The sequence below is a fragment of the Bidens hawaiensis genome, unplaced genomic scaffold (genome assembly GCF_021521415.1).
Source record: "Bidens hawaiensis isolate Kalapana, Puna unplaced genomic scaffold, B.hawaiensis_p1.1 tig00001597_1, whole genome shotgun sequence".
NCBI lineage: Eukaryota > Viridiplantae > Streptophyta > Magnoliopsida > Asterales > Asteraceae > Bidens > Bidens hawaiensis.
In genome coordinates, this window is record NW_027491092.1 from 996243 (window position 1) to 1019820 (window position 23578).

Below are 23578 nucleotides of genomic sequence, written 5' to 3' on the forward strand. Positions count from 1 at the left end.
TTACAGTGAATCTTTGTCTATTGAATGAGCTTTTATAGACCATTTATTATTGTTTTGTGTTTATTATTCACACTCGTTCGTTCCCACTCGTTGGATATCCTGAATCCACCGGGATATTCAACAGGCCTTTGAGTAATCGAGTCGGTGTGTTCTTGTCAACCTTTTAAGGTTTCACCCAATTCACGGTCCTGACAAGTCCTTTAACTTTTTGTAATTGATAAAACATGTCTTCTCCTAATCAAGCTCCGTATTGTCACTTGCTTCGCAAAATGTGCTAACGCAACAGATTCTCACCATGGACAATGAGATCAGATCTCATAACAAATGTCTGAAATTACACAAACTGTCAAACTTTGCTAGATGGGAACCAAGATTCCGAGCTCACTTGGGATCTATTCACCCGAGTTGTGTTAGACATCTTGATTTTGTGTATGTACCTCCACAAGTTGGTAGTGCTACGACTAGGTACACGGATAAGCTATTCCATTTGTACGAGGCAAATGAGATAAAAGATGCGGAGAATATATTCAACATTGACAATGTTGACAACGGCATTACCCAAGAATATATTTCGTCAGTTTAGCCATATCAAACAGGGTGCTACGTTGTTTGCACAACTGAAAACACGTAGTCTGGGTAACAGTCTTGAAAGCAAGAAGAATACGGTAAAGTTTCAATTCAGAAACTTTACGCTTCTCAAGAATGAAACCGTTGAGGAGATGATCAACCGATTTTGTCATCTCATTGCTGAAATGTCTACTGTTAAGTTAGAGCCTACTAAGGTGGATAAGATTGACACCTTAATGAAGGCTTTGCCACCGACGTATTCAGCCTTTCTACTCGTATTGAAGGAAAATGGCTACTTCCGTAATGATGATCTCACTGCTGAAGAGTTCATCAACAAATTGGAAGAGAGAGAATATGATATGAAGTGACAAAATTCATTAAAAGACATGCAGAATCCAACTCTATATGGAGGGTCATTGCTGGCAAATACTTCTACATGCTCAGTTCCAATTACAGCCTTTTACTCACAAAGTTCTACTGATGGAACTCAAGGTTGTAATTCAGGACCTAATGTACGCTTCATGGCATTGGGTTCAAGTTCTGGATCTAGTCAGTCTAGCTCCCCGCCTAACGTGAATATGAAAGAGGCGGAGAAACAGTTCGCATTTATGTGCGCGTTTATGACATCTTACGAACAACTTGTTGGGAGTAAAATAGCAACGAGCGAACTGACTAACGAAGACTATGATTAGATGGATCCAAATGATCTCGAACTCATGGACATTGAATGGAATATGCCCATGATTGTTCGTAAAGGAGAAAAATTTATACAGAGAACCGGCAAATATCTACCCACGTTGAACAAACGGGTAGGCTTTGATAAGTTAAAGGTAAATTGTTGTAACTGCAATGAATTCGGACACTTTGCTAAGGATTACGACAAGTGGAAAAAGGAGTATTCTAGTCCACGTAATGCTGATCGTTCTTCTAAAAGTTCTACCGTACCTGAAAATTAGAATACAACAGAGGGGGATCAGGTCAAGGCTAGTAACTCACAAGCCTTGATCGCGAATGAAGGGCTTGACTGGTCGCAAAAGTTATTAGGAAACCAGGCGAACCTCGCCATGGTTGAACCTACTGAGCAGTTTGAAGATGCTAGTGGGGATAACTTATCTGAAGACAACGATATTTCAGAATTAGAGACGGATTCTGACAATTTGATTAGTGAACAAACTGAGTCGTTCGCTTGTATGGTGAAAATCGAGGAGGTTTGTACCAATTCTTCTTTTAATTTATCTGTGAATGAGTCACACGAGACAATTACGACTCACGTCGTTACCGAGTGTGAAAAGTGTTGCGAACTCAAGTGTAAGCTTGAGTCTGCGTTGCAACAAAATGATCTACTCGTGAATAAGCTTTCAATGTTGAAAGATTGCCACAGACAAAAATCCAAACTCTTGGATCAATCTACATTAAAAATCAAAAATTTGTCTATGAGTAACCACGACTTGAAAGCTGAGGTTAATTGCAAACTTATGATCATTGAACAACATTTTCAGGAAATTCTAAAACTGAGAACCAGCATTACAAAACTCGAAAAGGAAGTCTTAGAATTGAAAAATAAAATCAGTAAATTTAGAGACTCGTCGTTCCTTTTGAATGAAATAATTGAAGTAAACAACTCACATCAAAAGAACGGGAAAGCGGGTTTGGGTTTTGTGGAGGTTCCTCCTCGTTCAAGAGTGATATTCCCGTGGTCGTTAAGACAACTACAACCTCGAAAAAGCCCGAAGTTAATCATAAGAATGCTGAAAATGCTGATTCAATAAAACCAAAGACTAATGAATCAATACACATTAACAGTAACTCAGTCTTCACAGAGAATGAACTCGATGGTTCGATCGAGGAATTGAATGAAACAGAGGAGATTTTTAAAAATAAAGATATACCTTCTTACAATCACATCCTTTGTGAACCAGAAGAATTCGAACAAGTGGTTTATGGTTTGAAATCTTCTGTCAATTCATCGAACAAACCGAAGGATTCTGTTAATGTAAAACAATCAGACAAACCAAAAGTGTCTGATGAGGACTTAATGAAATCTGTTAATCCTTAAAATGAGCCTAAAGTAAACAAAGGCTGGGTCTTTAATTTAAAAGGACTTAACAAGGTCTTTTTGGACCAAGAAGTTCCTTTAAATTTATTGAAACCCGAGATCATCGAAAGCGTCCACAATGACGACACGTCCAAGTTTACCAAGCTTGAAAAAGATTTTCTTAAATCAAATCTAAAATTCAAGTTAAACCAACTGTGACTTCTTTTACACCTATAAAGTTTGTTAAAAATCTTCAGGTTTGGAGAGTTCATCGAACACGACAAACCTTGAGTTTTACAAAAAATAAAAAGGGACTAAAAGACATGGTTTCAAACATGGTAACTCAGGACATTCCAAAGGTTGAAGTTTTTCAGCAGAAGCCTGAAATTAAGACAACTGTTCCACCACAAAAGATCTTAGATACACGTCTTTGTTTCAAGTGTGGTGAAACAGGTCATGTTGCAAAAAAATGTAAGGCTAAGGTTGAAAATGTCAAACAAACAACAAAATTTAATATTCCGGTTGTTGACATTAAACGAAACCCTAAGGAATCTCATGTGGATGACTCTTTCTTAATTTATTCAAACATTAACCCACGAAAAGTGGTTAAGGTTGATGCTTCTAACGTATCGAGCAAATCTGTTGACTTTGTTCAACCGATTTGTAAGAATACGGATTCGAGACTGATTTGGGACGGTTACTTGAAAAAGAAAACCAAGAAACCGATCACTTATTCTCAAGTGCCTCAATCATTTCTGAATTCAAGTTTTAAAGTAAATATTTCTCCGAAATTATCAAAAGAAGAGCCCAAGACTGAGGCCTGAGCTGCCTTTATGAACTAATAATTTACTTCATGTGCAGATTTCATATAGGTCTATATCGGGCGATAAGTGGATATTAGACAACAGATGTTCTCGACATATTACCGGAAGCCTTGATCTCCTCAAAAACGTTCAAGACATTCAGGGAGGTTATGTGGCTTTCGCGGGTAACCACGGGGGAATGATTACCAAGGAAGGAAAAGTATCGAACGGACGAATTACGTTCGAGAAGGTAAATTTTTGTGAGAAGGTAGATCATAAATGTTGAGTGTCTCACAGATTTGTGATAAAAAGTACACTACCATCTTCACTAACAAAGAGTGTGTAATCCTTCAGCCGGGATACACTATTCCTGAAGAAATGGTTTTCCTGCGATCTCCCAGATCGAATGATATTTATGTCCTCGACATGAGTACTAATGTATAGTTTCACCCTCTGAAACGTTTTTTTCTCTAAGGCGACGGAGAAAGACTCGATTTTATGGCACCGACGCATGGGACACATCCACATTCGTAAAATGAATCATCTGATTGCGAATGCTCTTGTGGATGGTGTATCCCTGAAACATTTCAGATTATCTGACCATTGCGTTGCTTGCAAGAAGGGGAAGTAGAAGAAGAAGTCACACCCGAGCAAATAGATTAACTCGATTGAAACTCCACTCGAACGACTTCACATGGATTTATTCGGTCCACTGAATCGGGCTAGTATAGCGGGTGATTACTATTGTTTAGTTGTTACCGATGACTTCTCTCGCTTCTCATAGGTATTATTCATGCGGTCTAAAGATCAGACACTGGTTTTGATTCAGAACCTTATCACTAAAATCGAATCACTTTACAAACTGAAAGTGAGACGAATTCGTAGTGATAACGGTACTGAATTCAAAAACAATGTTTTGGACTTCTTCTGTATTCAACGTGGAATACATAGGGAGTTCAGCTCACCTTATGTTCCTCAACAAAATGGTGTGTCTGAACGAAAGAACCGAACATTGATTAAGGCGGCTAGGACGATGCTAGCAGATTCTAAACTTCTTGTTCAGTTATGGAAGGACGTTGTGAATACTACTTGCTACATGCTTAATCATGTCCTAACGGTTAAGAATTTCAAAAAGACCAGTTATGAACTTCTTAATAACCACAAGCCGAACTTAAAGTATTTGGAACCATTCAAGTGTCCATGTACGGTTTTGAAGAAAGACGCCAGAAAATTCGAGGAGAAGGCGTTTGAAGGATACTTTCTTGGGTATAACTCACCTAGGAAGCGGGTCTTCAATTTTTCTTCGGGATGTGTAGAAGAGTGGTACCACGTTGACCATCAAAGCTACACTACACCTCCAACCGGCAAGGGAGCTGACTGGATGTTTGATTATGAAGCCTTATTTAACTCGTTCACACCATTAGTTGAAGAAATACCCAAAGACTTGGTTCGTGCTTATTTGGAAGATCAATGTATTCCAAAGCCAAGTTCCTTTACACATGACGTGAACGAGATACCGACTCCATCGGAAACGTCAAACGATGTTTCTGAATCATCCGATGAAGCTGAATTCATTGATTCATCTTCAGTTCCTTTGGATGAAGCTCAAGAAGTTCACGAGCCAATTCAAACTGAAGACGTGTTGCCGACTGTCTCTTTAGACACAGCCGAGGAGAATATCACCAATCTCAGTGATACTGTATCTGTTCCTATGAATCCTTCCTTAAGGATTCACATAAATCATCCGCAGGAACAGGTCATCGGTAATGTAAATGACGGTGTTAGAAATCGACACAAACTGGCTAATGTATGTGATGAAGAAGCTGATTCTAATGTATCTCCTACAAAAGACTCCGTGATGTGTGCTTATACGGATATGCATGCCACGGGTATTCTAAACATTGTACGATACACCTGTTTCTTATCTCAGATAGAACCGACGAGTGTCATGATGCCACCACTTAAGGAACCATCTTAGGTAGAAGCGATGCAGGAGGAGCTGCAACAGTTTGTAAGACTGGGTGTATGGGACCTGATCGACAAACCCGACAGAGTAAAACGGGCGATACCGATTAAACGGGTATATAAGTGCAAGAAGGACGATCGTGGGGTGATCGTGCGCACAATAAGGCATGATTGATCGTTCTTGGGTATAATCAGCAAGAAGGCATAGATTACACTGAAGTGTATGCTCCAGTAGCACAACTGGAGGCAATACGCATTTTCTTAGCCTATGCAGCATATAAGAACTTCAAAGTCTATCAAATGGATGTTAAGTCTGCATTTTTGAACAGGGAAATTCACGAGGAAGTATACGTGAAGCAGCCTCCCGGCTTTGAAGACCCTAACTATCCAGAGCGAGTTTACCGATTAAACAAAGCTCTCTATGGTTTACAACAGGCCCCGAGAGCCTGGTACAGCACGCTTGCTGACCATCTTATCGATAGTGCCTTCAAACGGGGGACAGTAGATTTAACGCTTTTCTACAAGAATGTTGGTGATGATCTGCTCCTCATCCAGATATATGTTGATGATATCATCTTCGGCTCCACAAATGACAGACTATGCAAGGAATTTGAGACTACTATGCAAACAAAATTTGAGATGAGTTCGATGGGAGAGATGAGTTTCTCTTTGGGACTGCAGGTTCACCAGTCTGAAACCGGGATCTTTATCCATCAAACTAAATCTGTGAACGATGTCTTGAGCCGATTCAAGATTTCTGCCGGAAAAATCCCATCTACATCTCTTCCAATGGGTCATAATTTGTCACCGGACGAATTAGAGGATACCATAGATCCGACCCTATATCGAGCTATGATTTGTTCTTTGATGTATTTGACTGCGTCTCGACCTGACAATATGTTTGTTGTTTGCTTGTGCGCCAGGTATCAATCAAGTCCATGAGTGACGCATCTGGCGGCGGTTAAGAGAATCTTACACTATCTGAGGGGAAATCCCGACATCGGGTTGTGGTACCCCAAGGACGATAGTTTTGATTTAACTACTTACACCGATTCCGACTACGGAGGTTTCAAGATCAACTTTAAGTCTACAACGGCAGGATGTTAATTCTTAGGAAACCGGCTTGTTTCCTAACAGTGTAAGAAGCATACAATGGTCTCTAATTCAACAGCCGAAGCGGAGTATGTGACGGCCTCGAGTTTCTGTTCACAAGTACTCTGGATCCAGCAGCATCTGCAGGATTACGGTTTGAAGTTTCTTACTACTCCCATATATATTGATAATTCTGCCGCTATATATATCACCAAAAACCCGGTTCAACATTCAAAAACGAAACATATTGAAATCCGTTATCACTTTATACGTGATTGTTTTGAAAAGAAATTAATTGATATTGAAAAAATACATACGAATTTTCAAAAGGCTGGCCTTTATACCAAAGCTTTTGACAAAACGCGATTTCAATATCTTCTTGGTATTAATTGTTTAAAATCTTTGAAAGATGTTCAACAGCTCGGTTAAATCACTTTTATTTTCTTTCTCGTGTTTTTATTTTCTATTTGTAGGTTTTTAGGGAAAATACAAAAATATTGTGGTTTTAGTTTGTACTGAAAAATTCAAAAACCCAAAAATATTCAAATATTAAAAATTCAAAAACATCAAAAAAATGCTCCTCAAAATGAGTTCTTGAGCAAAAAGGGAAAATGATAGTACATTGACGGATTGATCTAAGTACATGAATAAATTAGATTAAAAAATACGTAAGGCCAACAATATGATATGCAATGATAGGCTTGACAGGCTATATAGGAACTGATAACATATATATATATATATATATATAACGAGGGCCGAATTTAGTGAAATAACATCTTGATGTGTGATACTATATCTGATTAAATAGGTCAAAAAGTTGAAAGATTACTGTGTGTGCATGCGTTCATCTTTGAAGAAAATTCTGCCTTATTTTTTCTTTAATTTTGCAAAAAAATCAACTTTATTTTTTCTTTATTTTTATTAAAATATTGGATCATCTCCTGCGCGATAAGATTATCCGACCTGAGGATTAGTATTTGAATATTCAGCTTTTTTTTCTTGGTGTTTCATATGAAATCTTGGACTTTCTCCGCGCGATAATACGGGATTATCCGTACTGAGTGTTAAGATTTTATACAACTTCTGCTTATTTTTTATTTTTTATTTTTTAAAATGGAACCTTATTTATGTGTAGTCATACCAACCTTAAGGGGAAATTTTAACTTTCTGCTTTATTTTTCATTTTATTATTTTTTTCGCATGAGTCACAGTTAATCGAATTTTCAAAGTCAAGAAAAATGTACATGTAAATACTCACTGTATAAGAGATAGAAATGTTATATCTGAAAAGTGGGGTCAACATATGATTCGTGCTTAACTGAACCTAAATAAATATCGTAAAGTTTCTGAAAAGTCTGTGTAAAGTTTAAGATGATAACTATATCAGCAATAATTGTTAGGTTACGTGTATAATAATATCGAAATTGAAGTGTTACTTAATGAAATTTTTGTCAATATGATTCCCTGCTCGAATTCACAAAAACATATACTGCTTTAATAGTTGTTAGTTTACTGCTATACATTTGCAGTTTTTTTTTTTTTTTTTTTTTTTTTGATAAACTTCAAAATCCAAAAAGATTTTAATTTTTCTGCTTTATTTTCGAATTATCAAGCTAGCAGACATTATCAAAACAAAAACAAAAAGATTTACCCCAATTTAAGTTAATCCGTACTTAATGTATTACGTTTTAGAGTAAATCTGCTTAAGTTAATCATTTCCGGTCAGCGATTGATCGGGTTTAATGTAAATAATAATATTTAATTCAATTGAAACACTAATTGGGAATTAATTGATAATTTAATTCATTCAATGAGCTTTGACTCATTCGTTAACGGATCTTGTTATTCGTTAACGGATCTTGTTATTCGTTATAATGGTATTAACGAATGACAGGTCATTCGTCCTTATCCATAATGTATGGGACTCATTCGTTATGGATGCACATTCGCTTCCGCTGACATAACGAATGAGAGGTCATTCGTGTAATGTTGTAACGAATGAACAATTTAAAGTATCATTCGTTAAAAAATAAACATATGTGAGGATTATTCATTAAAAATATAACAAATGTAACTCATTCGTAGGAGTTTTTAAACAAATAGCGGGTTTAAGTTAACGAATGCGGTCATTCGTTAACTCAAAATTGACGAGTCACCTTGATTCGTGTGACATTATTGAAAGGGTTTATAATCCCCAGGTGACAAATGGATACCCATTCATCCATTCACTATTTCATCAATTTACAGAAAAGAACTCTTGCAATTTTTTTTAGAAATCCTACTCTCATTATTACTCTAACTGATTGTTCTAGTGATAATCTACAGGTAATTGGGAGTCCGGAGATACTAGATTTGTGATATTTGGATGGTGTTTTTGGGTTTAAGTGATCCGTAAACAAACCAATATGAACTGAACATAAAACTGATCAAATGCTTATGGTTTTTATTAGTTTACGAATGTTTGTTCATTCGTTAATGAATTAAAAACATTTACGACTTAGATGATTAGTGTAACACCCCGTAACCGCAGCGGAAACGTAAACGGGATGCAACAGACACATCTGATATCAACAGCATTGCTTATAAAGAAAACACCACTACATTAATTTACACCATATTACATTGTTCCGAGTTTAGTTACCGTCTAGGCGTTAACACATAAGTTTTACTAACAGTACATTAACATATTTAATACAAAAAGATCATAAGCTTCCACAAAAAGCACGCATCGTCAAGCATGTAGCAATTATTCCAGTTTGGGGGCACCTAGAAAGCATGTAAAGAAAACGGGTCAACTACGAATAGTTGGTGAGTTTCACTAATTTAAATAAACAGTGACAAATCATTATAATAATCATATATTAGCGATGTAATTATGCTGAGCCCACAAGTGAAACCTCTGACTATCCACATACAACCCCGTGGCATACTCCGCCCACGAACCTGCCCCAAACCGCTATGCCTAACATTACATAGCAAAATAAATAACAACAAAATAGACATGTGCAACTGGCTGGGAAACATCAGCAAATCCATGCCGGACAAGTTGGGTTTGTCAGACCAATAGTACTATTCACACTCTACCGGCTTTTAGCTAATCACTCGTGTTGTGGGGCCTTACAATGTTAGCAACTCAGACAATTACTATCTTAGTACATTTCCGTACGATTCCCGTACAATAAAATATATATAAATACCCGCAAATCCATGCGTTCAGTATATACTTAAACATTTCCCATAGTAACATGCTTTCCGCCCCGAGAAAATATTTAAAAACAATTCAGAAAAAGGGGCTCGTGAAACTCACTTTATCGCTAGCAAGTAGGTGACACAGTACGCAAGCTATTAATCCGGATCTGTAATACGATCCCTAAGTTCGTTACTATACAATCACTATTAATATAACTTTAACCGTGTTAACCGGTACATCTGGGGACACTGTTAACCCAGTACTGTACCCGTTCCGGGGGCAATGTTAACCCAGAAACACTTCTCCGGACTCAGATTGTGATATCGTTTAGAGTTCAATAGTTAAAATTACTATTAGTTCATTTTCTCCGTTTTGCGTGCCTAGCACGGTTATCCGTTTTTACGTTTCAAAATTGAGTTTGGTCACACACGACCCGAAAATAGTTGTTGACTGATAATTTAATTAAAGTTGTGAAATTAGAGCTCGGTTTAGACGCCCCGATTGGCCGCGGGACCCGTTTCCGTCTTTAGTGTACCGGAAACTGTTAAATCGGATAAAATTACCCAAATCATCCGAATTATTTTCGGATGATTTATTTTTACCTATTTAACTTAGTTATATAAAAATAGTCCATTTTTAGGGTTTTTATACACCAGTCAGCTCGTTTAGGCGAACTTTACCGGTTTACGCGTTTTAAACTTTAAAAGTTTGTTTTTATTTTCTTTTTAGCACAAATAATTATCCGTTTAATCTTGGATCTTGAAATTTTGCACAAATCACTTTTTGACAGTGGGGAATTTTATAAAAATATTTCCAGAATTAATTTTTATATTTAAAATTTATTTATCTATTTTTAAACACCATTTAAACACTAAATATGTCGTATATACCAAACGACCTTAGAAAAATCCCAAATTTTTCCTGGATGACCCCTGCCATTCACATAGTCCCCTGTAATTTTTCCAGAACCAAAATCTCATTTTACATGCCATTTTCACTAAAACCGAGCTAGAAAACCCTAGAACTCGTTTAACCGAAAAGCCTACTTAGAGTTCTTCAACGGACCTAAAATTTTGTGTGTGACTTTTACATGTTATAAAAAGCTTATCTGGAATTTTCCAGAATTTTTCATGATATTTAACTATTTTTCACCATTTTTTGCCAAAACTGAGCATTAAATTCACAAAATATTCATCCTTTGTCCAAAAATTACCAAATTTTCACAGATCTCATATTTTCATGTGTAGATCATCTCTGTGAAATTTCGTATCCTAACTCTAAACGTACCACAATCTGTCCAAAACACTCATAACCGAACATAAACCGAATATACCTTTTGTTTTTCCGCCACTACAAGCTACAAACTCGTCTTTCCGCCTTATCTACCACTAAATACAGAACCTACAACCAACATACCACAATACCAAGCAAGTTACACTCACCATCAGGCCTCTTACACTATAGTTTCGATTATTGTTTCAAAACTAAAGTTTAAACCGTAAAAATTCGTTTTTGGTTCGTTTAACTCCTTTCTTGGACCAAGATCCCTTGTATAACCCGTATACATCACTTGATCATGCAAGAATCGGTTTCATCTCTGGTTTTCACCCTTTTTCACTTGAAACCTCATTTTCTTGCAAATAAACTCAAGAAAAGAAGATGAACACGTAAATAACTTGATTTTTACCTCGGTTTTCTTGCTAAAATTCTGGATTTTTAGCTTATAATGTGGAGAGGATAGTAAGAATGATGCAATGGTTGTAAAAAAAATAACAAAACAAGGGGTTATACCCCCTCGTCCGGTCGGAAGTGAGAGGAAGGTGGGGTGGGACCCACCTTTCCATTTCTAGCCACACATTTGGATTGTGGATATCCGGATAATGTTTTGGATAATCTGGTTCAGTTCGTTTTTCGGTTAAATGTTTAATTTAGCTTAAAACGAGGCTAAAACGGACGTTTTCGGCTTAAAAATGAAATTTATATAAAACCGATTTAAAAACTTTAAAAACTTAAACCATGACATTTATTAACTTAAAACATCATATTATTAATAATTGCGCATCTTTTTCGGCTTGATCGATCGTCTCTTGCTTGGTTTGGTATTAAAGGTTTCGTTTAACGTACCGACGTACCATTAAATCGAACATTCTTTTTATGTGCTTTAATTCACTTATCCCGAAGCTTTAATACTTCGTAAACATCACTAAATATCATATATCTCGTCTATAATGTAATCCTCGATTCGTTCGGGCTTCAATAACCGTTAATCGGTTAATCGTATTTCCAATACGATTAACTGTATAACGAGTATAATCCGTACTGTGAATCATACATACTCGTATAAACGCATTATAATTCACATATTCATTATTAAATAACACATAAATAGTATTTACCGGCTAGGGTATACCTGAATTTGCCGGAATCGTTACAATTAGGGTTAATTGAAGAATGAACTCAAAATCGTTTAAGGTTTAGATGATGTTCTAGCGTATTTGACTTTTCAGGTCTTGGTTAATTTTGACCTTGACTATCGATTGTCAAAATTAACTTATTAAATCATATTCGTTAATATCTAACACATAACCAGGACATTCATTAGTTCAACGAATCTGGTTATTCGTTTAGATAACGAATGAATCATCTTTCGTTAATTGTAACGAATAAGGGTGTTGATTCGTTAAAGTAACGAATGGATTAATTATAGCAAATAGGCTTAATTGTTAAGATGAAGAATAGCATGCTATTCGTTAAGGTATTATAACACGAATGTGATCATTCGTGTTGATTATATCTAACGAAAGACTAGTCATTCGTTAATCAAAAAATATTATTTTTTGATTATTTTAATACTAATGTATTCTTTTTAACAGTAATGGCTGAAGAAAACATGCCCAATCCCGTACCTGAACAACAACCCGAAGCTCAAGTTCAACCAGAAGGGGAAGTTCAAGCCCAAGTTCAACAAGCTGAACAACAGGAAGCACCTGTACTTTTATCATGGGACAAGAAGCACAACTTTGTGCATTCTTATAGGATAACTTCGACGGCACTCTGATGTTTGGTGGCATGATCAACTTCTTGATGCGATCAAGGATTTACAAGATTATATCCACAGATACTTTGATTTACCAGAGTATTATCCGAGCGTTCTGGGATACTGCTCGATTTAATGAGAGGGAGAACCAGATTGAAGCTACTATTCAGGATAATCCAGTAGTTGTGGATGTTGGGGTCATTAGGGATGTATTGAGATTTCGTGATATGATTGATGACCGATGTGAATTTAATCGAGGGTTGATACATGGGTTGTTTAGACGGACCAGATATAAGGGGAGTTTGGATCGTTCCATGTACAACAAGGAAAACTTGTGTGAGCAATACAAGTACTTATTACACATTCTTATTCATTGCCTTGGGGGTCGAAAGGGAGCATACGATGAATGTCGTGTGATGTTGTAATCGGCTTTCATTGCTTTTTTGCTGAATAAACCATTCAACTTCTCTGAATTGGTTTTCTATCACTTGAAGGAGAATTATGCAAGCCAACACAAATTCTTAATGTATCTGAGGTTCCTTCAGCTGATTATCAATGATTTGTAGCCTAACTTATTCAAAGATCCAACAAATCTTACCGATTTAATGAAGTTGGAACATATGAACCTGGAGACAATGAGGCGTTTACGTACGTACAGAAACCAGAGTTTACAAGATCGGGTGAGGTACAAGATATTGATTGGTCTTCTTGCCAATATCGATTACGAAGCCCCACCTAATGATCGCTTGCCTCACGATAATTCCGATTCGGAGCGTGAAGGTGGTGATGGTTGTGCGGGTGGTGGTAATGATGGTGGTCAAGGACCGAGTGCTGATTTATCTTATGCTGAGAAACGTAAGCGTAAAGGAAAGGAGCCTATGATCGAGAAGGCTGATAAACCGAAGAAGCATAGGGTTAGACGTGGTTTGGGTATCGAGATTTCAAGCCAACCGGCTATGCCTACGGCGAGACCGCCTACACCTATCTTTATTCCTGCTTCTATTTCTCCTATGATTCCTCGTTCCCCAACACCGGTTCAAATGCCTACATCTCCGGTGCCTCGTACGATGACATTGATGATGACTGCAATGTCTGATCCGCATTTTGGAGATATTTTACAGACCGTGCTTGCACAGATGCTAAGTCCACAGCCACAAGCTACTACTCCAGCAAGTCCTACTATGTTGTCGTGACCTGAGCACTCGTTTATATCATTCAATCGTCCTCAGGGTCCGATGCAACCTGTTCATCTAAACTTCGACCATATGTCTCCTAATGCCCAGTTGTTTAGCATGCTGAATTTGATACATTTGCAACAAACACAGATGCAAGCAGATCGTTTATTTCAAAAGCAGTGCGGGCTGAGCAGCGGAATATGTTTAGACATATTCAGTACATTCTGAAGGAAAACCGGGAATTGAAAGCCCTGGTTGCTGCTCAGGGGGAGAGAATTGATAAGCAGGATGATATCATTCTACAACTGACAGGTAAAGAAGACGAGTTGAAGAAATTGAAGAATGATGATCAGGATCCTGAAGATGGTGTTGGTAGTAGTGGCAGGAATAATTCGCAGATTGATTATTCCTTACAAAGATTACACGAGAGCTAAGCCACTCAATACGATAGCGGCTAACATGATTATATTTGTGGGTATGGATGGCGTTGTGCGGAGTATGGTAAATGCTGAAGAGATCGAAGAGGGTGAGTTTGTTGACCATTATTTGACCAAAGAACAAATTGCCCTACTTCTGGATCTAAACAAGGAGGAAGTGGAAGAGTTGGGTAAATCGGTGGATGTGGATATTGAGTTTGATGAAAGTGATAATCCTGGCATTCCACGTAGGAATGTGCCAGATTTTGATGAAGTCGAGGTGGAAGGCGTTACTGCTGAGGAGTATCCCGACATGTATGCCTCGAACAACTCTGATTTAGGTATTCCATTCTTTACTACTGAGCATTTCGAAGCAGGAGAGGAAGGTCTGAGACAAGAAAGAGAGAAATGGAATGAAGAAGCAAAGACCAGTCACCTGTCTGCTAAAGAAAAGAAGAGGAAACGCGCTTTAGATGGTATGTTTGAGCACAATGTCAAACGGATGAACAAGATGATTAAGACACTTCGATACAACGAGCAAGAAGAAGTTATATAAGTGAAGGTCCGAGCATCTGCATACATGATGAGAAAGTACAAGAGTCCAAAGAACGTGAAAGGTGATATGGTGGCGTGGCAGTACGACTCAGATCTTAAGGTATACGTGATCAAGTGGGAGCACGGCTTATATTATTTTAGACATATACGTGACGTTTTGACGATGCCACGATGGGATGTGAGAACCTTGGCCAACCGACCATTTGTGAATCGAGGTAATGACCAGTGGGCCTCGTGGTTCTATGATCATCTCTTACATGAAACCCGTTATGGTTTCAAGTTCTTCAAGCCACAGGTGCCGACTCACAAGAACATTGATGAGATTGATCATCGCACCGGCTGGAGAAAAATGATATTGCAAGTAACGCCGCCAAAGACAATGAAGAGGGCACCGAAGAAGATATTCCATCAGAGCCTGTTCACGTCGTTCAACCGGTGGTACTACAACAATCGAACGAGTGAAGCGGTAATCGTATTGGGATCGGGATTGAACACAAAGTTCATACGTGTTATTGATCCCATGTGGCTCGTTAACTAATCAGAGTTTAATAACGATGCGTTATTTCAAAATCAGATCTGGTTTGCTAACGTAAGCGACTATGATCTTGCGATGCAATTTCAACGAGTAGTTCGTCTTTGCTACGCGTTCAAGATCCATAACTGCAATGATTGGAATACAAAGATGTTCAAGAAGTAAAGTATAAAGAGCTCGAGACGAGGGGGAGTTTATTGATACATCATACGAGAGTCTTGGTCTTTATATTATTATTATATTACGTTTTAATGTAAAGGGCATTTTGGTAAATGTAAATTTCTTCGCACTCGCCTTAACTGTAAATGATATAATGCTAAATATATATAATTCCCTTGTATATTTTATATAATATTTAATAAGTTTTTGTTTGTTTTTATTAGAATTTGTATATTACTAACATATTTGAATAATGTAGGTTCCAGAGTTTTATCGTGGTTAAAAAGAGCGAAAAAAGGGATAAAACAGGCCAAACCGGTGAACCGGAGCATCAGAATTGAACCGACCGTATTAGGAAACGAACCGGACCGGTCAGCCCCCCTCATCCGAAGCGCCGCGAGACCGGGAGGTCAAATCCCGCCGCGCGGAGCTCTAGACAACCAGTTTCTCGAATTTTCTTTGTTTTTTAACAGTTTTGGGCCCAGGAAACCTATATAAACAACCCTAAACTTAATCCTGAGCATACCCTGCGAACCATAGCCGAATTTGGAGTTTCTTGGAGCTTAGGATTGCAATATTTGGCGGGTTTGAAGACAAGGAATCAGCCGGTGAAGTGCCAAACAATCAAGAACGAAGACAACGGGTTTTATCGCCTATTTTCTTCTGTTTACATTATTTTTCACCATGATTTTCTTTAAGTTTGTTTTGTTTTATTTTACCATTCTAGGCTAAACATTATAGACTGCCTAGGCTTATGATGAACCTTTGTTGATGTTTGATTTTGACTTAGGATTTATTTATTGTTATGGTTTTTATGAACTAGTAAAAGGTTTGGTTTTATTAAATTGTGCATATGTGTGCTTATGATTGTTTGTTGAGTTTTATTATTCCATAGTTGCCTTGATTATTGTTTGTCATTATGATAGGTTGCTATTTAGATCATCTACTTTGTGTTTTTGACTATTTTATCTTATGATTGATTTGAATAAGATCATAGGAATAATATTATTTAATTAAATACACCTAAGTGTGCTGCTAACCTAAATAGCTGTAAGGTGCTAGGTTATTGATAGGTCTTTGTTGATCAGGATTGCTAGATTTAGTTCTTCGTAAGGAGTCTGTCTAGGTTTGATTGATTAACTTTGTCTATCGAGTCAATTGAATATATTAGACTGCCTTTGATTTCCGCGTTGTAAGGTAGGATTTCTTATAAAGGAACTAGTTTGTAATTAATTAGGTGGCCGTAAGGAAACTTGATTTTTAATACTGGTGTGCGTTAAAACTTATTAGAAACCCATAGGTGTCTCTTGAGAATGGTCAGAGGTCCTGTTCGGGTTTTCTCTTAAGCGTCTATTTTATGATCCCAGTTCCATAACTAAATATTCTCTCGGTTAATTGATAATTGAAACTTAGGAGATTCTAGCATAGGTGGTTGTTCATCATCATCTGAATTAAGTCCAAGTTCTAAGTTTAGTCGTCTTTAGTTTTCTTAATTAGTTTAAATTAGTTTAAAATTAGTTTATTAGTAACCCCCCCCCCTTTAAACAAATAATAAACAAATAGTGTGTCTGTAGTTGAGTCTAATTTAACTAGTTTACGTAATTAAAAGAGTCTCCTGGGTTTGATATCCGGACTTACTTAGCTGTACTAGAGTCGACCGGTTCACTTGCCGGTTAGTACTTTAGTTAAGTTTAAGAGTATAGAATTTATTACTTAATGTCTAGATTAGCGTGTTTTTATATAACTACTTTTAGCACATCAAGTTTTTGGCTTAAACCAACCCGTCGGAACGAGTCAATTCAAAGAAGGGTTATTTTCATATTTTGGTTCGGATTGGAATGGTTTTAGGATCAAGGCGGGTTGGTTTAAATTTGTTTTGTTTTTTTATAATTATTTTGGAAGTATTGAACCAAATTTAATGTGTAACGTCCTAGTTTCGTTAAATAAACAAATAAATATTCCGGGTTTATTTTAGTTGTCGTGTCGAGATACGTCAATTAAATAAATAAAATAATAAGATAGGATAAGATTATTGTGGTTAATGGACTTAAACGTATTTTGAGCCTAAAAGCCTTTGGGCTTAGCCTATTTAAACCCCTAAACCCTAAATTACATCCTTATCCCCATCATTCCCCAATCATTATCACATACCTATACACACACACAAACTTCCTGTGCACGCAATCTATTCAAGGTCAAATTATCCAAATCATCAAGGTACGCTTAACATTAAAAGTTCATCTTTATTTCTCATCCCGTTTCTATTATTCGATAACTAACGAACAAACGAGCTAATAGATTGAACACAAACGAACCAAGGCAAGCCGGCGTAAACAAATTCGTTATATGCAAAGTTCAAAGAAATCCAATAACAATAATAAGAAATTCTTCTGCGATAAATACAAATTATAACAAGGTACTAAAAGAACGGAATCTGGTGACCGATGGAATCCGGATCGGAACCGAGGAGCCGTAAGTGTTCCTTGTTCTCCACGCTTAACACCAATGGGCCAATAGGTGACCTAGATCTGAGCCCCGTCGAGGTAAGACGCGGCTCGGGTGGGCTGAAAATGCAAACGAACCCAATGAAACCCAAATCTGAGCCTGATGGATTTAGCGGACATGTATCCAGACCCAACCTACCCATGTTCTTCATATGAAAAACCCAAACTGCTCGGCTAAGGTTTCAAACCCAAGCCTAGAACTGAACTATAAACGAATGTGATAAGCCTCGTATCCAAACCCCTCAAGGAACCGAACCCAAATCTCACCCTACCTGTTGATGGTGGACGGCCGTAAACCCAAACTCCCCACGTAGTTCGCTAAAGCCCCAGATCTGAAACAAAGGAATGTAAGTTGAATATGAACCCACCCGTTAAAGGAGTGAAATCTTTAATGAAGTTAGGTGTAGACCCGACACGAACCAGAACCCGCTTAAGGACGTTAACTCATAAACGCATTAAGGGCATGAATTAATAATAAATAAGCAAATATAATATAAATACACGATACCAACGAATGAGGATTTAAGTATATTAAGTTAATACGAACTATTAAAGAAGAATACATGTCAGTTCAGTTAACTTAAAAAGTTAATCCCGCTAACTTTAGAGAAGAATAATAAGAAATTATAGAGGATTAATATGTGTACGTTATTAACAGTTAGTCGAGCTTAGTTGAAGAAAGGAACTACTATTAACGGTGAACGCAACAGGATCTAGGTGAGTCTTAGCCCCCTTTTTCCTTTAAACGTTTTTGGGGCTGTATGCATACTCGTATGTGAAAGAGTAGATATATGTAATTTTAATTAATTATATATATCTTATAAGGACGTGTTTATATATTAATTTATTAATATATATATTTGAATGTTTGAATTATAGCTAGGATAGAAAGAGTTAAGGAACATATCCTACTAATGCTTGCGTAGAATGTTATATGAATAACAATGAGTATAAATGCTATGTATAGAAGAATGTGCATACGTTCATGCGTAGAGCCTTCGGGCCTCATGCATGCATAATAAGTTAGGATGGCAAATCCCTCTAACTTTATAAGGCTCGGTTAAGAGCAAGGAAGGCTCGGTTATGAGCAAAGATAGGAGGCTCGGTTACGAGCAAGGAAGGCTCGGTTATGAGCAAGAATAGGGGGCTCGGTTATGAGTAAGAGTAGGAGGCTCAGTTACGAGTAGGCGCATAAGAATATAATTATGAAATGATTGATAGACAGACATTGAAAAAGTAAATAAAGAATTATAAAAATTATGATATATATAAATGTATGAAAGATGTGATTTGCTAATAAATTGTACGTTGTAAAAAGTAAAGAAACGTTAGAACTCACTCAGCGTGTAGCTGACTTTTAGTATGCATGAAGGTATTATCGATGACGTGGCAAGCTTGAGCGCATACGAGGCTATCCATATTGAAGATCTAGTTAGAGATAGAAGTATTTTATAAAATTTTAAATTTCCGCTGCAATTTTATAGACTTCCGCTGTAACAAACTGAGTTTATGAGTAAATCCAACGCCAAAGTAGGGCACCCGGGGCTCGGGGCCTTACATAAGGTTACCCATAATCTAAATCATCCCTAGAATTCTTTATACATACATATCATATACTTTTCACTTAGTTTCTCATTGAATATGCATCTTTTATTGATTTCAAATGTTTACCTTCAGATACTTCTCTAAATGAGGAAAATGCATCTTTTAATGATCTTTCATCTACTGACCATGATAAACCTTCAAACCCCACATCAAAAAGGTTCAGAATATAAGTATAAATTACAAAACACGTTCAATAATAATAATAACAACAATAATAATAATAATAACAACAACAACAAAATTGGTTGTTAGCTTGTTATGAACTGAAACGGACCCGAACTAAATTGTTAGCTTGTTATGAACTAAATTATGAAATGTATGAAAATTGCTATGGAGTCCCAGACATGGGTTTACATTTCTCTGTGGTGCCTGGACTGGAGTCGTTTGGCAGCCTCAGCAGCATGTTAAGGACCAGCCCCCCCCCCCCCCAACCGCCACGTTCTGGACCAACACCATGACCCCGCTCAACAGCATCATCAATATCATCACAGGCATGTTGTTAGAGGTCCGGCAGTGCCACGTCAGCCTATTCAGGACATCCAGCATATTCAGGCGAGTCAGGTTTGTTTTCAAGATTGGATGGTTGAATGGGTGAGATCACAAGGTTTTAACCCCCCCCCCCTCCTGCTCCTCAGCATCCGGGTCAGCAGCACCAGCCACCTCAGTCTTTGGGTCAGCGGCACCAGCCTGCTCAGCATCCACCTCCACTAGCATAGGGTTTATGTGGACTTATGTTTTTGTGTTGACGGTTATGTTTATTTGGTTGTTATGTGGTTTGTACCGTACCTTTTTGCATTTGGATGTTTGTACTTGATTATGGATGTTCGTAGGGTGAACTCTTATTTTGTATTTATGTGGTATGCTATGTTATATGGTATTATTACTTATATTCTTATGTGATTTGTATGCATAATTATAGATTCAAAATAATATAGTTAAACATGATAGCATTACATAAATTGAAGATTAATATTACAAATAACAAAGTCAAATGACACGACTTACAACTCATTTTGGATAAGATAAAATAAATAGAGGTACAATATCATGACAATACGACAAACACTAAACAAGGCCGGGTTCCACGCGCCATTTATATAATTCATGAGCCATCTGAGGTCGATAAATAACACATACCTCATCAACGTCATTTTCAACCTCTAAAGGCTTCATTTTAACCAACCTTTCCATCATCATACAAACTAGAGCCCCTAAACTAAAAGTGTTACCTTTATCTTTAGGCACGTTAATTTCACTTAAACCGATAACCATTTCTTTTTTCTCGTATGAATTAATCGAGTTTCGCCAGTAGTGTATACGATCAAGAAACCATGGGAAAAACAATGATAACATCTCCATAGTGCTTTGAAGCTTTTCATTTCTCCACCTTTTATTCGTCTAGTATTGAGTAATTTCCATCGTCCGCATATCTATACGAATGAGTAACCAATCACCAGAATGAAACGAAAATAGAGTATACACGTGGTCAACCTCCCAAATCGTGGATATGGATCTTTTGTTCCGGCCAGCTCTATGAAAATTATGGAGTCTTCGTTTTTCATTTCATCATAAAAACACGGGGGCAACACCGTCCAACGGAGTCTTAAATCTGGATTAGTTCTTAATTTTGCTTATCAAACAATCATCATTCTTCTTGTTCATGCTTCGATGTGCTACAAACATATTTATCAAAAAATATTAGTTACTCATTTATGGGAAACATATATAAATGTATATAAAACTTTAGAATTTTACTGGACTCATACCCTAACAAAGTGCCCCTAGAAACTTCGATTGAGTTTTTTCATGGGTAGAAACTTTGTATAGCAAAATGGGGCATCTCCGTTAATATAAAACTCAACTACATCTCTTTAACAATTTTTTTTTCCTTGGAATCAAAACTGCAAAATTATTTTTTTCTTGGGGGGGTTTTAGGAACTTATGAAGAAGATGCCGAAGTAACTGTATGATGTCTCGTTAAACGCCTCCAAACATCATCAATCCATCTTGTCGATTTGGAAACTGGTCGTGAGGAAAAAAATTCTTCATTTTCTTCTTTATCCCTTCATGCGCCATTTGAAAGAAAATTAAGGATTTAAAAAATGGAGTATATATCAATGGTAGGGTTGATGTAAAGATGTTAAATATGAAGCATGCGTTTATAGTCCTTATTTCTAACGGCTATATTTTCTCCAAAACACACCATCTATACGAGTCCTATAACCTTATACGACTCGTATCGTGGTGTTTGTGTGTGTGGAAACTTTTTCTAGGGTAAAGTCCTCTTAAATGGATTACTAGTTCCTTCCTTCCCAATCAATAGTATTTTCGTTTGAAACAAATTGTATTTTATCTCGTACGAATTAATACCACTAATCTAGAGTACAAATTTATCTCGTATAGCTCATACAACTCGTATGCGACGTAGTCGTATAGGAAGTCTAAAAAAATGTGCTCTGGCATAAAGTAGAAAGCTATCATGTTGTCTTGTCACATGAAAATTCAAATTTATCTCGTATAGCCCATACAACTCATATGGGGGGTCACTCGTATAGGCCTTCTCGTATTAAAGGTCAACATAAAGTTGACATCTATACAAGTCGTATAGGTAGGGAAGGATGTCCAAACAGCTAAATGGATGTCGGAATAGAGAAAGCCAATGGACGGGTCAGGTTTTAAATACTCGTCTTTTAAATTTAACACAAGGGGCTGAACTTTAACTGCTCTATATCTCAAGGACCAACGAGGGTAAAAGCGTAAAATGACATGACTACAGTTGAAGTTTTGGTCAAACATTACATTACGCCATCTGATGTTCCGAACACCCCACCCAGATTTGGGGACAGTTGAGTTGAGTTGAGTTGAGTTGAGTTAATCAATCTAGGGTTTGCTTTGGTTTTATTGATTTAGTAATTAGGGTTTGTAATTTTGGTGGAAATTGGGGAATTGCAATGAAAAGTTGTTAACTTTGACAGAAAAATAAAATATTTCAATTCAATGTCGTGGGCAGGCCCTGAAGATATTTTTCTCTCTACTTCTCTTGCTAGCTATCTTGGCAGTAAGTTTTTTTTTTTCTTTTTAAAGATGTTACTGTGGTTGAATGTTTCTGGATCTTTCAGATGTTATGTTTGAATCAGCATGCAAAGATATATATATATATATATATATATATATATATATATATTGGGTTTCATCATTGTTGATTGTTTGTAAACTGATGACTTGTATTTGTGTAGATTAAAGTAATGTTGAATTATCCTGTTATGAGAAAGATTGTATGTTTATGACATGAAGGCTTCCTTAGTCAAGTGGTTGAGGGTTTAAGTTTCTTTTGAGACAAAAAAAAGCAATAAAAAAGTTTGCATTCCATATTTGTGACATGATAAGTTTGCTGCAAGTGTGTGTCTGTGTGTTTGTTTTGTAAAAGGTGTAGTTTTTAGAGGTGATTGATTTACTTTTGATTATTTGCTCGTCTTTTTAAATGTCCATGAACATGTTTTCGTTGGTCATTAGTCCAAAACTCTTGGTGACTCCCATATAGGAAGTATTGACTCTAAAAGCGTTATAAGTTGAGTTTTATAAAGCTTGTTGCAACCAAGATGTCATATATAATTAGTTTGCTTTTAACTCTTTCAAGAATTATATGATTGTTTTACCATCTATATTTCATAGCCGTTACTCAAAGATCTAATCTAGCTCTGCCTGATGCCACACTGCCACTACTATCAATTCTTTGCTTTTGAAGTTTTGGGTTCTCAATTAAATTAATGAGAACATGTACTTTTTTAAATAGAGAAGCTTCTGGTACTGTTACGAGATGGAAGGAAGCTATTGGGGATACTTCGGTCATTTGATCAGTTTGGTACTGAAATTTTTCCTAATCATTAAGCTTAGTCTTCTGTTATAATCATTTTGGTTTTATAATATTAAAAAGTTGTTT

General features: G+C 36.8%; 1 protein-coding gene across 1 annotated transcript in view; it reads left to right on the forward strand.

Annotated features, from left to right (window-relative positions):
* LOC143589876 (sm-like protein LSM1B) overlaps window positions 1-23578 on the forward strand; it is a 49277-nt gene that overhangs the window by 24044 nt on the left and 1655 nt on the right. Inside the window, exons 2-3 of the mRNA XM_077070512.1 lie at window positions 22630-22696; window positions 23432-23500. Of these exons, the coding sequence (XP_076926627.1) occupies window positions 22636-22696; window positions 23432-23500 (130 nt within the window). The 5' untranslated portion in view covers window positions 22630-22635. The remainder of the gene's footprint in view (window positions 1-22629; window positions 22697-23431; window positions 23501-23578) is intronic.